The sequence below is a fragment of the Oryctolagus cuniculus genome, chromosome 15 (genome assembly GCF_051225735.1).
Source record: "Oryctolagus cuniculus isolate XC-2025 breed Fujian yellow rabbit chromosome 15, ASM5122573v1, whole genome shotgun sequence".
NCBI classification, from domain to species: Eukaryota; Metazoa; Chordata; class Mammalia; order Lagomorpha; family Leporidae; genus Oryctolagus; species Oryctolagus cuniculus.
Genome location: NC_142881.1, coordinates 80,367,721 through 80,382,475, shown reverse-complemented (window position 1 = coordinate 80,382,475; position 14,755 = coordinate 80,367,721). Strand labels below are relative to the sequence as shown.

The 14,755-nt window shown below is 48.6% G+C and overlaps 1 protein-coding gene across 9 annotated transcripts in view; it reads right to left on the bottom strand.

Annotated features, from left to right (window-relative positions):
• LOC149122095 (uncharacterized) overlaps positions 1-14,344 on the bottom strand; it is a 74,313-nt gene extending 59,969 nt beyond the window's left edge. For 4 of the 9 annotated variants that reach the window (XR_016221053.1, XR_016221049.1, XM_089313614.1 and 1 more), the window contains exons 1-2: positions 12,618-12,746; positions 12,335-12,448 (exon numbers count right to left, since the gene is read on the bottom strand). Coding sequence is in view for 2 of the 9 variants with exons in the window: in XM_089313614.1 (XP_089169740.1) it covers positions 12,335-12,343 (9 nt within the window). In the remaining 7 variants the exon portion in view is untranslated. Of the gene's footprint in view, positions 1-12,334; positions 12,449-12,617; positions 12,747-14,125 lie in introns of those variants that run through there. The other 5 variants (XR_016221050.1, XR_016221051.1, XR_016221055.1 and 2 more) reach the window with 3 other exon arrangements.
• Positions 14,345-14,755: the final 411 nt, after the last annotated feature.

Genomic DNA, 14,755 nt, shown 5'->3' with positions numbered 1-14,755 from the left:
TCCCAGCTTTGGACCGGCACAGCTCTGGCCACTGCAGCCCTTTGGGGAATGAACCAGCGTTCTCAATCTCTCTGCCTCTCTGTAATCCTCCCTTTCAAATGAATAAATCTTTTTTTTTTTTTAATTTTGTGACAGGCAGAGTGGACAGAGAGAGAGAGAGAGACAGAGAGAAAGGTCTTCCTTTGCCGTTGGTTCACCCTCCAATGGCTGCCGCGGCCGGCGCGCTGCGGCTAGCGCATCGCGCTGATCCGATGGCAGGAGCCAGGTACTTATCCTGGTCTCCCATGGGGTGTAGGGCCCAAGTACTTTGGGCCATCCTCCACTGCACTCCATGGCCACAGCAGAGAGCTGGCCTGGAAGAGGGGCAACCAGGACGGAATCCGGCGCCCCGACCGGGACTAGAACCCGGTGTGCCAGCGCCACAAGGCGGAGGATTAGCCTAGTGAGCCGCGGCGCTGGCCAAAATGAAGAAAATTTTAACAACAACAAGGAAGCCATTCTTCAGGCATGTCCCCACATATAGCTTCAGTCAATGAGTGACAAAAAGTTACAAACACTTATGCAAACACAGAGGCAGGACACATAAAGCTTCGTAAGCAAAAAATGAAACCAAGTACATTAGAAAGTTTATTGTACTTGTAAGAAAAATGCAGATCAAGTAAAAGTCAATATAAAAGCTTTATATTACATATTTATTATATAAAGACTTTGACCAATGGGCAGAGATCTCTGTGCCATCTAAAGATGTGACTATTTTTCAAACCTTTCAGTTTTCACAATTAAATTTCATTTTATCAGAGATAAAAAAGAATATGATAATCGGGAAAAGCCATGAAATTAGATTTAACGAAAGTAGATCTGGGCTTAAATAGGAGACAAATTAAAACCTAAATTACATTTAGGCTTGGGTAACAAAATGACAACTCTGCGTGAGAATCTATGCACTGTGAACAAGATAGCAAAGCTTAAAAATTTACATGCGGGCATGTATAAAACTAGTCCAGATCCAACTAAATGGGACATTTGGAGGGCTAAAATATTAACTAAAGTCATACACACTCTATTTAAAAACCATGTGAAACTTAAATCAATAATCCTAGAGCTTTAAAAAGGGAAATTGCGTGCATGAACACTCGGTAGCCTTTGTCAATTCAGTGTCTCATGATAACAGATTCAGGTACTTGTGTATTCAGCCTTAAACACAAATGCTTTTGATTATCCAAGGGCCAAGAGACAGCAGGAACAGAAACCAACAGAAAACCTCAGGAGAAGGCAGAAGGTCACAGAGAACCCTACTCCTTTCAACTTACCTCACTCTACATTCCTACTTCCCTAGCCATCCCAAACCAGAATGCATCTCTTCACAATCAACAGGTAGATACTTCCATGAACCCGGAAACTGTCTGCAAACCTGCTCCTCACTTGGGCTAGCACTGAGGCACAGCAGATGAACCGCCGCCTATGAGGCCAGCATCCCATAAGGGCACTGGTTCGAGTCCCAGCTGTTCCACTGCTGATCCAGCCTCCAGCTAATGTGCCCAGCAAGGCAGCAGATGTCTCAATAGTCGAGCTCTCCCACCAACACGGAAGACCTCAATGGAATTCCAGGCTCAAGGTTTTTGCTCTGGCGAGCCCTGGCAATGGCAATCATTTAGGGAGCGAACCAGTGGATGGAAGAACCCCAGGCCCCCGTCACTCTGTCACTATCTGTACTGTGCCTTTATGTCTTTTAAATAAATAAAACCAAAAAACCATTTTTCAAAACCCAACCATTAAGTGCAAAAAAGTTTTTTCATCACTTTGCATCCTATGCAAAACACCCCAGAGAAACATATTTTTACTAGTATTAGTCTGCTTTTTGACTATCAGCACCGCCCCCCCACACACACACACCAAACAGACTGCAGAACAGGCCAGAACCTTGCAGAAGCTGCCAAGCGTCAGGTTGTTTCTGACATATTGTCATACAAACATTGAAGTAAAGACTAAACAGAGCAGTGCCTCCTCACACTGGGCACCAAATGCAGGGGAAAGGGTGCAGATCCACAGCAGTCACAATACAAACTCACAGCCAGATCAAACTTAGTCAAAGAAAAGAAAGTCCCAGAGTTGGACCAACTGCCAGCGAGCACACAGACTGAACACGTGGCAGATGGCCCAGACCCCAGTAGGAAGGGCCTTTTTAAATCTTAGGTGGGCTAATGGTGGGTGTGGGTGGTAGCAGGTGGAGACGAGCATCTCTATACAGGTTCTTCAAGTTTGGCCTCCTGGCTTCCAAACCTAGGGAGAATGCAGGCGGTGGGGGGTGGAGGGGAGAACAACAGGATGTGAGATGAAACTGGTCTCTTGAAAGAAGGCATGAGTAACCAGGAGTTTTTTAAAATGGCTGAGACATCTGTCCTTGTTCCATCAATCCTGATTTTGAGTATAGATAAGGAAGCGGGGCGCTGGTTTCTTTCTGGCTACTTCCTGCTGATACGGGGTGTAGACGTGGGGCAGGGTATCTATACACTGGATCAGATTGATTGGAGAAGGAGAGAACAAGCAGCCTTGTATTGCTCCTGCGTGACGGCTCGAGCTACAGCAGTCACAGCCTCCTGTAAGGGCTTCTGAAACATGTACATGTTGTACATGGTAGGAATAGCAGCTAACGATTACGAGGATAAAAAGACAAACCAGAAACATTGCCCATGGTGGGAATGATGCCAAAATGAGGACAATGGGGGATATAGGAAAGAAAGAGTCCTGTCCAGTTAATGCGAAGACAGGTTTATGCCTGACCACTCCATGTGTAGGGTGTCTAACAAGCAGATTAGAAACACAAGGTGCAAGCCACAGGACACAGTCATTGTTACAGGATCTAAGAAAGGAGGGAGTTTTCCTACTGAGATGCAAATGGAAACTGACAGACGGGGTTCAGTAATAAGCAGGTGTGTTTTAAGGCATGGCCAAGGAATCTGTGAGGTCCAGACCTGCCTGTCTCTTCACATGTAGCCCTGCATGAGACATAGTAAGGGAGATGTGAATCCCCTTGGGGAAGACACCCCGTTGACTTCCATTACCTTGTTGGCCGGGGAGGAGGGCTGGCCTGAATAGGAAGTTAGTATTGAAGAAGTGGCATCTGCCTTGATTGGTGCTGACCCGAGGCTGTCCTCCTGATGGCGGTGGTTACTTTGGGAGCTGGGCAGAGGGAAACGCTTTTTAGCCTGGGGCCAACAGGGTCTGCGGTTCTGACCCAGGAGTCCTTCAACCCCGAGGGCAGTTCCGTTTTCCAGTGGCCTGGCTCTTGTCACAGCCGACAGGGCTCTTCATGACAGCTACTTGCCCAATGCCCTGACCCCTCATTTTCTAAACAGGTGCCATTCAAGGGTGGACTGGCCTGGCTGGGTCTCCTTGATGGCAGATCATGGTGTAAAGTGGCCATTAACTGGCCTGCCACCTAACTTTACATTGCTATTGCTGCCTCACTCGCTCCTCTTTCTCCTGGTCTCTGTTAAAGTAGAACCCAGAAGCAGCCTTTAGGAATGGCAGCCAAGGGGGCGCTCAATCCCGTCGCTAATCTTTGGTGGCCTGAGCTAGCAATCTACGGTCACAGGCATATTACGACAATATTCTTCCTGTGAGGTAAGATGATGCCAATGAGGAGAGCTATGTTCTTCTATGTAAGATCAAAACCTTGAGACCACCCTATCGAAACTGTCTAATATAAGGTCTGAAGATCAAACTGTACACCCTGATGGGGAGTCCTGCAGAATAGAATCAGTTCCCCATCTTGAAGAGACTAGAGAAATGAGGGAACAAGTCAGATTTCCAGACTGCTTACTGTCAATAACTTAAAATCCCGTGAAAACTTAGCAAACATTTCAGCTGTCAAATAACTTATGAAAACATTTACCGAAAGGTCCAATGCCTTCAACCAATGTTAAGAGTACATATAGTTGGAAATACTTCTCAAATGTCTAACACAAGTGTAACCCAATTGAAACAGAGAGCTGTTAATAAATTTTCCCATGTGGACATACAATACATGCACACATATGACACAGTACAGGAGAGTGACAGAACAGTTTGTTACTAGCAGAGAGATTTTTGTCTGCCACTAGACAAGGGAGGGGAAAAGATGGAAGGCGACTAGGCATGGAGCATTCTTTGGAACACAGTTGCTCAGGACTCACCCCTGCTCCTCAGTTTTTTGTTTTTTTTTGTTTTGTTTTGTTTTGTTTTGTTTTGATAGCTCTGCGAAACATATTATTAGAGATGGCTGGAAAAGAGGTTCTGTCTTTGTGCAAGAGAGAATTTAGATGTGAGAGGAGCAGTGTGAGATGCAGCTCCATTACATTAAGTTTCAGGATTTTTGGGTTCATAGGAGCAGGGAAGCGACGGGTAGAGAAGACTATTTTAATTAGGACAGAAAGGGGGGGACCGTAAAGAGAGCAGGGGCTTAGCTTGTGGGACAGAGGGTGGCATGTGGGAGTGTGGGTGGTGGTGCTGAAGTCAGGCTTCATTGCATCTGAGCAGCAGGCAGAGTCCTTTCTTAAGCTCTTGTTGGGGGAGGTGCTGAGCACCACATGGACCCTGAGAAGGTGGGCACACGTGAGAAAGGCTCCTAGTTGAAGTTTACAGTGCATTGTCTTTGGAGCTTGGCATGTCTCAGGTGCAGAGCTTTCCAGAGCCAATACACATTCTGCTAGCCTTTACACTATCTTTCTACATCCAGGGGGAGGGACTGGCAGAGGAGACTGGAGAGGAGAGATCAGAAAGAGAGGAAAGAGCCAGTTTTGGCTGCCAGTGACAGGAGTGGGGAAGAGCCAGACAGGGGGAAGGGTAAGGAGAGGGTCATGGTCCAGAGGCTGCAGCATCCCTGAGAGAACAGTGGGAGGGAAAGTCGAGGGTTCTAGGGGAGATTCCAAGTGTTTCTCTGGTTTTTGGGCTTGGAATGAGAAAAGCTGACCTCAGGGGGGCTTAATGAAGGGGAATCAGGTGGGTTGGCCAGACAGGAATCACCAGATGGACGCTTGGGAGGACCCTGGGGTGGGCAGGGAGGAGGGTCACACTCCCGGGCCAGGATCTCAGAGAGGAGGATATGAGGGAGGGGCGGAGAGCTTACAGAGAGTTTGATCTCCCTCAGGAAGAGCAGGATAAAGAGAATTCCGGGGAGAAGAGGCTGGAAGGGTGCTAACTTTCCTTGTTGCCAGTGGAGAGGGAAAAGGAGGCACCAGAGAAAGAGGGGGAATGGAGTGCGTAAAGGGTTGTGTTCCTGAAAGGCCAGCTTCTCAGGTGTGGGAGAAAGGAGGGGTGGGCAGGCTGACGATTTAAGGGGTGGCTCCAGGCCTTCTTCCTCCATGAGAAATTAGAGTGAGCAACGTTGACCCCAATGGAGGAAAAAGGCTTGGAATAGGGGCTTCTGACCATTTGCCTTTTCTCTGTGTGAAGTTATTAAAATCTTGGAGAATTTTGAGACAAAAAAAAAACACCAAATTCGTGCTGAGGTGGAATAATCGCTTTGGCTTTGTCTCCCCCTTCAGGCCCAGCTTGTGCAAGTCTGCAGAGGCAGGCCAGAGGGGAGCTGAAATTTGGAACCCATGGATTAAGCAAACTACGGTCTGAGGGAAGAGGTTCTTCTAGCAGGGTTTCCCTGGGAAAAAAAATCACCTCAACCGAGCACCTAAGTCCTGAGTCCTCTAACAGGAGGCAGCGACAGAAACCAACTAAACACCCAGGCCCTCCGAGGGGGGATGAACTGGTCACGAGCATCGCCCCAGCATGCCTGAGGTGAGAGTGACCTCTCTTACCAATCTGATGGGCTGAGAACTAGGTCCGATGTGGGCATGTAGCGATGAGATCAGGCAAAGGCTCTGGCTGTGAATTCGCTCCAAATGAGAAGTGCAAGCGGGAGTGAGAAAATGTTCTGGAGAGGCGTCTCTCAGGGCCTTCCAGGTCAGAAGGGAAAAAGGAGATTGTAGGAAAGAGAAGGTTAGGGGTGGGTGGAGGCACTAAAAAGGGGAAGGATTTGTCCAGATGAAAGGTGGGGGGGTCACAGCTCTCACCCAGAGAATACGAGATCGGCAGATTGGGACAAGATGCTGGCCCTTCCCTCTATTTCTCACATGGGGCACCAAATATAAGCAAAAGGGTGCAGATCAGAGAAAAGACAGAATACGAACTCACAGCCAGACAAAGCTTATCCAAAGAAAACAAATCTGCAGAGATGGGTGACCAACAGCTAGCACACAAGCACAAGCGCGCGCGCACACACACACACACACACACACAATACACAGCAGAGTGCCCAGACCCCAATAGGCTGGACCTTTTTATATCTTCGGTGCACTAGGGGTGGGGGTGGGGGGCAGTAAACAGAGGTAACCTTCTCCATACAAGTTTTTCAAGTTTTGGCCCCCTGGCTTCCAAACATGGGGAATAATGCAGGGGGTGGGGTGGAGAACACCACACTGAGAGACTAAATTGGTCCCTTGAGAGAAGGTAAGGGTCACAGAAACCTAAAGTGGCTGAGGCGCCTGTCCTTGTTCCATCACTACGTACCTATGTCAAATATACACACACTGAATGTCTTGCTAACAGCAGGTAGAACCGTCTCTGCTGTCAAGCGTTAGTTCTACTGCTGGGCATTAGATGGCTGGGCCCCAGGGTGTTAACTCGACTACTTAATGTATATGCAAATCACACTACTTGTGGGTCTAGGGAGATGATGGTGAGGAAAACTAAGGTAGGAATTCAAGCCAGGTATACCACATATGTGGAAGTGATCCAACCTCACCCAGCATATGGGAGTGGAACCAGATCTTGCAAAATAGGCATTCCAATATTCCAAGATTGGGTGTCAGTGTCCCAAATAATGACAAATGACTGCTCCTTGACACTGCACATCCAGTTGAGTAAGAGTATATCTAATAATTTATGGCATTAATGACCAAGCATTTAACTAACTGCTTTAAAAGTATTATATATACAGGATGTCAGTCAAATCTGTAACACTCCCAAGAAAACATATACAAAAACGCAGGAGTGTGCCCAGTGTCGTCCAAGTAGAGGTACTCAAACTTAAACCTAACTAAAAGATTACATCACATATTAGTTAAGGGTAAAGGTAAGTATTACTATTCCCTGAACACTAAAAGTACTCCTGGTCAGTCCTCTCAGACTGACACTGTCAACATCAACCTTCTGCTGAATCCACTATGTAAATACTAAATACAAGTGTATAAAACAAGTTTTATAAAGTGATCTGGAAAGGTTTTATACAACCCTAGTACTTCATGGCATAAAAATTTCCTCCTGGGGAAAAGTAGCAATTGACTCAATGACCGGATTTGATGTAATTTGATTTTTCCTCCATTCCCTGTATTGTCCAAGTCTTCTATAATGAATGTGCACTTACAAAGAATAAAATTAAAACGAGCTGCACCCTATAACTCAAGGTCCTATCAATCCCGACCTTGCTTTGCATAAATAGAGTAGAGCAGAAATGAGGCACATGAAACTTTTTTTTATAGAACCACAAGGGAGTGGCTGATCTAGATAGTATACTCCAGCACTGTACTGGCCCAGCAGGTGGCCACTACCAATCCTGGGTGACATGCTGGACACACTACACGTGACTAGTCCAAGCTGAAATGGGCTGTAAATGCAAAATATACATTGGATTTTAAACACTTTGGTCCAAAAAAACTAAAGAAATCTCTTAACAGTTTTCAGCATATCAATTAAATGTTGAAATGATAGTACTTTGGGTATATTAGGCTAAAAAAACACTGAGGTTGATTTCACATCATTGTCAAATGAGGCTACCAGAAATGAACTCACAGTTTACACTAATTCGTATATTCAAACGAAGCCAGCAGCATGGCCGTCACCTGGGATCTTGTTCAAAGGCAGAGTTTTGGGCCCCAGCCCTGGAGTGCTAAGCAGAATATGCATGTTAACAAGACCCTCAGTTGATCAACATACACACTGAATACTGAGATGCACAGTTAAAGAAAACTTGTATTTTCCCTAAGCATGACAATCTCACTTTTCTTCAATTTACCCAATCATTAAAATGCTACAAGGCTTTTGTGACAATTCTAGACAACAAGAACCTAAGGTGCATAAAAAATGCAAAAGCGTATTTCACTACCTGTTTTGGTGGTTTCTATTCCACAGAAGATAACAAATTGAAAAATAACAATCCAGTTCTACTATGAACGCTTGTTTTTAAAAATGCAAATTTGCGCAAAAACAACTGATGCATCATGGACTTTCAAACCAACCTATTAATGCACCAAGAACATATCATAGCGTCTGTGCAAAACTGCCAGTGTCAATAGAAAAAAAGACTGAAAATCAATTAAAATACCATAGAGTGTCTATGGAGTCACAAGATGTTAGGAAAATCTAAAGGTGTCCACTTAATAATTTCACCAAAATAAGGAACTTAAAGAATACTAAAAAAATACAAGAAACATTTCAATTTAAAATGTAGGACGAATAGAAAAAAACAGCATATGACAAAAGTAGTGTAAACTTAGTGCACAAGAATACTGTGCTGATACAAACAATGAACTCATTTAGAGGAAGACACTGTTCTGGTCTCCAAAGTCCTTTCCTGTATGCCACTGCACCTGTTGATTCTACAGAGATGCATTACTCAAAACTAAAGCAAGCAGTTGCTCACGTCCCCATGCTTCTGACTGATTATAATTTAATAAAATTCTGACTGATTATAATTTAATAAAAGGAAATGCGCCCACAGGAAACTGAAAAAGAATTGATTCTCTCTGCTCCACACTCCCACTTAGTTATCCGCCACCCAAGAAAATTTATACAGAGAATCCATACTTATTCACAAGACTATACCAAAAACATCGTTTTGTGTGATTCACCTGCAAAAATGTGAATTTCTGAAGAGCTACCAGTGGAAGTGGGGTACTTAGGCCCTCAAAGATTTGCTGAATAAACGATAACGAGCCTGTGAGTTCACACAATGAAAGAAAAGCTTTATCTGATTAAATTCAGTGTAGGAAGTGCTGGTTTCCTTTTTTTAAATGAAATAAAAAATACAGCTAGTTTGAAGAATAGCTTGATGGTAAATCAGATTTTTTAAAATTTTTCAAATGCTGTTTGTATATCCTCTGTGTTTCTCCCCCATTTTTCACTGTCAAGAAGTAAGGTATAGACAAAGGGATCTGTAAGTTACATATAGGCCTTAATACTAAAGGTATACAAATACTAACACACTTTGAAAAAATAACCTCATTTCCAAGAAAATACAGAACAGATCCAACATGGCTGAATAGGGTATAGCAACAATAATATGTTGCACGTTGCGGCCATCTGGGGAGTGAACCCGGGAAAGGAAGACCTTTCTCTCTGTCTCTCCCTCTCACTGTCTGTAACTCTACCTCTCAAATAAGTAAAATCTTGAAAGAAAATTCATGTGGAATCACAAAAGGCCACAAACAGTTGGAGTGATCTGGAACAAGAAAACCCAACCTGGATGAATCATAATGCTCGATTTCAAAGTATTCTACAAAGTTACAGTAATTAACACAGCTTAGTAATGGCATAAAATCCAACGCGTAGCTCAATGGGACAGACGAGAGAGCCCAGAATTTAATCTGCATACAGACAGCCAGCTGACTTCTGACAAAAGTGCTCAGACCACACAGTGGCATTAAGGATAATATTTTCAAAATGGCGCTGGCAAAACTGAATGCATATACGTAGAAGAACCAAAGTAGATCCATATCTCTCTTCACATACAAAAATCAACTGAAGATACATCAAGGACCCAATTTAAGACCTGACATTATGGACATTATGAGGCTGCTAGAAGAAAACGTGGGGAAACACTCAAAGACGATGGTGTGGGAACAACTTCTTGGATGGGAACCCCCGAAGCACAGGCAGCAAAAGCAAAACTAAGGAAACAGGACTATATCAAACTCAGAAACAAAGCACATGACAATTAGAGTGGAGAGACGTACAGCAGAACGGAAAAAATAGTTGCAGGGGATTAATATCCCAAATACACATGCAACTTAAAAAAGTCAACAACAACAAAATCAATCCAGTTCGGAAATGGAAAAGGACTTCAAGAGACAATTCTCAGAAAGAAGAAATACAAATACAAATGGCAAACAACCATATGAAAAAATGCTCAACATCTCCAGGCTTCAGGGAAACTCAAATCAAAACCACAATGAGGTATCTCCTTACCCCTATTAGAATGGCTGAAATCCAAACAACAGAGGAACAAGTGCTGGCATGGATGTGGGGAAAGGGGAACACTTAGACGCTGCTGGGAGGAATCTCAGGGAATCGAACAGAAAGAAATGTTTGTGTGTATCAGTACTGATGCGAATACAGTTTGTAAAACTTTGTTTTATGCCTTTGTGAAACCGATGGTTAAAAATGTTATCCTACCACAGTTTCAATGATCTACAGCTACTTAAAGATTTACCACAGAGGGATGAAACGCTCATTTCTCCGTTCAATTACTGTTTACACTCGGTGTCTATAGTCTCACTAAACTGGTATAATTTTGTTTTTTACTCGCTAAACTTATCTAGTGAAGTATTAAGCCTTTTTACTGTAATGTAATTTGAAAACTGGCTCAAAATCTAAACCAAAGACAGAAAGAAAAAGAAGAAGGAAACACAGTGGAAAGGAGAAAGGGGGAGGGAGGAAGGCAATATCATGGTGTTCTTACAGCTGTGTCTACAAAACACACTGAGTCTGCTAAACACTAATTAAAAGAAAAAAAGAAAAGACATACAAAGAAAACCGACGCACATCCATTTGTTCCCCACATCACCGCTTACCCATTTGCCAAACAAACTGCAAAAACGCAGTACAGAACTAAGAAAATAAGGTACATTCAATAAGTAAGAATTATTGAAATGTATTAACTATAAACAGGATATGGTAAAAAAAAAAAGCTACATCACGAAGCTCCACAGAGTACCAAAGTATTTACATAAAATGTGTGTACACATGAAAAAGGTAAAGAGTATATGCAGAGAAATAAATATATGAAGGAAATGAAATTAAAACACATTGTAAGTTCTTAATTTCCTTTTTTAAACTGTTGCTAAACTGTCATGGTTTTTCGAATTCAGAGGGACAAGGATTTGAAATCTTGGTTACCAAGCCAATTAAGGTCACCTGCATCCCAACCCTGAAGAACCCGGGTTCAGTATCCACCTCCGGCTCCTGACTCTAGCTTCCTGTTAAGGTGGATGGGGAAGGCAATTGTGATGGCTCAAGAAATCGGGGAGCTGTTTCTGGCTCCTGCGTCTACCTTCCTGTAATGTGGACCTGGAGGGCAGTGGATAGGACTCAGGCATTTGGGTACCCGTCACCCTTGCTGGGAACACGGAATGAGTTCTCCAGTCCTCAACTCAGCCAGGCTCAGGCCCAGTAGTTGTGGGAATTGGGAAGTCAACCAGCAGATGAGAATCCTCTTTATGGCTGTTTCTTGCCGTGTGTGTGTGTGTGTGTGTGTGTGTGCGTGTGTGCGTGTGTGCATGTACATGCATGGGTATGAATATCTGCCTCTGAAATAAATCTTAAGAATACATAGAAACCACCCACTTTGGAAGAATTTTAACTTTAGTTGGTTAAGAGGCAAAGAGATGGAGCTCTCCCATTTACTCCCCCACTCCTTAAATGCCTGCAGCAGCTAGGACTGGGTCAGGCTAAAGTTAAGAGCCAGGAACTCAGTCTCCCATGGGGCTGACAAGTACCCAGACACTTGCCATCACCTGCTATCTCCCCAGGACACACCTCAGCAGGAAAGCTGGAATTGGAAACGATCCAGAGTTCCAATCCAGACGCTGGAACACAGGCCACAGACACCCCAAGCAGAAACTGAACTCCCACATCAAACGTGCGCCCCCAAGCATCTGACAAATGACGCCCACAGGCTGTGAGCCTAAAGCCAGGGCAAGGGGCACTCTCCAAGCTAGAGAAAACCCCCTCGCAACTGCCTGCCTAGCTTCCTTCCCCTTCATTTAGTAGATTACGACTGCTGTGACGTGTCCGGACCCAACCTGTTAATCCGTACTGCCCACCTGATGCCCACGCCACGGCCAACTCAAGCCGCCACCGCGCCCTCTCTCTCTTCTGCTGCCCAACGCAGAGCCACAGCCGCCTGCTTCACTGCCGCCCCAGCGTCACTGAGGCCCCGCCGCCTTCGCCGCGGCTGCCCATCACGTCAGCACCGCCGCCCCTACCTGCTGCTTCCTTCCCGGCCGCCCGACGCCGCTGACCCCGGACTCTGCACCAGAGCCGCCCCGCGGTATCTTTCCGCTCCGCCCCGCCCGCCACCGACCTGCGCCATCCAGAGCACCACGTCCCACGGGACGCCCACACGACAGCAGCCGCTTCCTGGCTTCCTGGTTCACTGCCGCTGCAGCCGTTGCCAGCGAACACTGAGGCTTCCGGCCTAGGAAGTCCCAGGCTTCAGTTAGGCCGAGGCACAGCCGCACTTCCCCGCCCAGGACGTCCGACCCGGAGCCGCCACCGCCGCCTCTATCCCCGCCACGCCTCACCGCCGCTGCCGCCGCCTCCTTCGCCGCACTTCCCAGGGCTACACTCACACCGTCCCCACCTACCTCTGCTTCCTCGGAGACCTCCGACTTCTCAGACCGCTGCCGCCGATGAACTTAGCTGCCACGCCCACGACGTCGAACGCGACCCCGACGCTACGCACGCTGGCGCCGACGCTGACGCCGACGCTACGCACGCTGACGCCGACGCCGACACCGACGCCGACGCCGTACAGGACGCTTTGACGCTGACGCTCACTGACACTGCATCTGTGACAGCGTCTGCGTTGTAACGTCGTGTATGGCGTCGGTGTCGGCGTCGGCGCCAGCGTGCGTAGCGTCGGGGTCGCGTTCGACGTCGTGGGCGGGGCAGCTAAGTTCATCGGCGGCAGCGGTGAGGAAGGAAGTGGCGGCGGCGGTCTGAGAAGTCGGAGGTCTGCGAGGAAGCAGAGGTAGGTGGGGACGGTGTGAGTGTAGCCCTGGGAAGTGCGGCGAAGGAGGCGGCGGTGCGGGGTGGCAGGGATAGAGGCGGCAGTCTTTCCGCGCCGCCCCGCCCGCCACCGACCTGCGCCGTCCAGAGTACCATGTCCCACGTGACGCCCACACGACAGCCACTGCTTCCTTGCCTCCTGGTTCACCGCTGCCAGCGAACACTGAGGCTTCCGGCCTAGGAAGTCCCAGGCTTCAGTGAGGCCGAGGCACAGCCGCACTTCCCAACCCAAGATGCCCGGCACGGAGCAGCCACTGCCGCCTCTATCCCTGCCACCCCGCACCGCCGCCTCCTTCGCCGCACTTCCCAGGGCTACACTCACACCGTCCCCACCTACCTCTGCTTCCTCGGAGACCTCCGACTTCTCAGACCGCTGCCGCCGATGAACTTAGCTGCCACGCCCACGACGTCGAACGCGACCCCGACGCTACGCACGCTGGCGCCGACGCTGACGCCGACGCTACGCACGCTGACGCCGACGCCGTACAGGACGCTTTGACGCTAACGCTCACTGACACTGCATCTGTGACAGCGTCTGCGTTGTAACGTCGTGTATGGCGTCGGTGTCGGCGTCGGCGCCAGCGTGCGTAGCGTCGGGGTCCCGTCCGACGTCGTGGGCGTGGCAGCTAAGTTCATCGGCGGCAGCGGTGAGGAAGGAAGTGGCGGCGGCGGTCTGAGAAGTCGGAGGTCTGCGAGGAAGCAGAGGTAGGTGGGGACAGTGTGAGTGTAGCCCTGGGAAGTGCGGCGAAGGAGGTGGCGGTGCGGGGTGGCAGGGATAGAGGCGGCAGTCTTTCCGCGCCGCCGCCGCCGCCCGCCACCGACCTGCGCCGTCCAGAGTACCATGTCCCACGGGACGCCCACACGACAGCCACTGCTTCCTGGCCTTCTGGTTCACCGCTGCTAGCGAACACTGAGGCTTCCGGCCTAGGAAGTCCCAGGCTTCAGTGAGGCCGAGGCACAGCCGCACTTCCCAACCCAAGATGCCCGGCACGGAGCAGCCACTGCCGCCTCTATCCCTGCCACCCCGCACCGCCGCCTCCTTCGCCGCACTTCCCAGGGCTACACTCACACCGTCCCCACCTACCTCTGCTTCCTCGCAGACCTCCGACTTCTCAGACCGCCGCCGCCACTTCCTTCCTCACCGCTGCCGCCGATGAACTTAGCTGCCCCGCCCACGACGTCGAACGCGACCCCGACGCTACGCACGCTGGCGCCGACGCCGACACCGACGCCATACACGACGTTACAACGCAGACGCTGTCACAGATGCAGTGTCAGTGAGCGTCAGCGTCAAAGCGTCCTGTACGGCGTCGGCGTCGGCGTCGGCGTCAGCGTGCGTAGCGTCGGCGTCAGCGTCGGCGCCAGCGTGCGTAGCGTCGGGGTCGCGTTCGACGTCGTGGGCGTGGCAGCTAAGTTCATCGGCGGCAGCGGTCTGAGAAGTCGGAGGTCTCCGAGGAAGCAGAGGTAGGTGGGGACGGTGTGAGTGTAGCCCTGGGAAGTGCGGCGAAGGAGGCGGCGGCAGCGGCGGTGAGGGGTGGCGGGGATAGAGGCGGCGGTGAGGCGTGGCGGGGATAGAGGCGGCGGTGGCGGCTCCGGGTCGGACGTCCTGGGCGGGGAAGTGCGGCTGTGCCTCGGCCTAACTGAAGCCTGGGACTTCCTAGGCCGGAAGCCTCAGTGTTCGCTGGCAACGGCTGCAGCGGCAGTGAACCAGGAA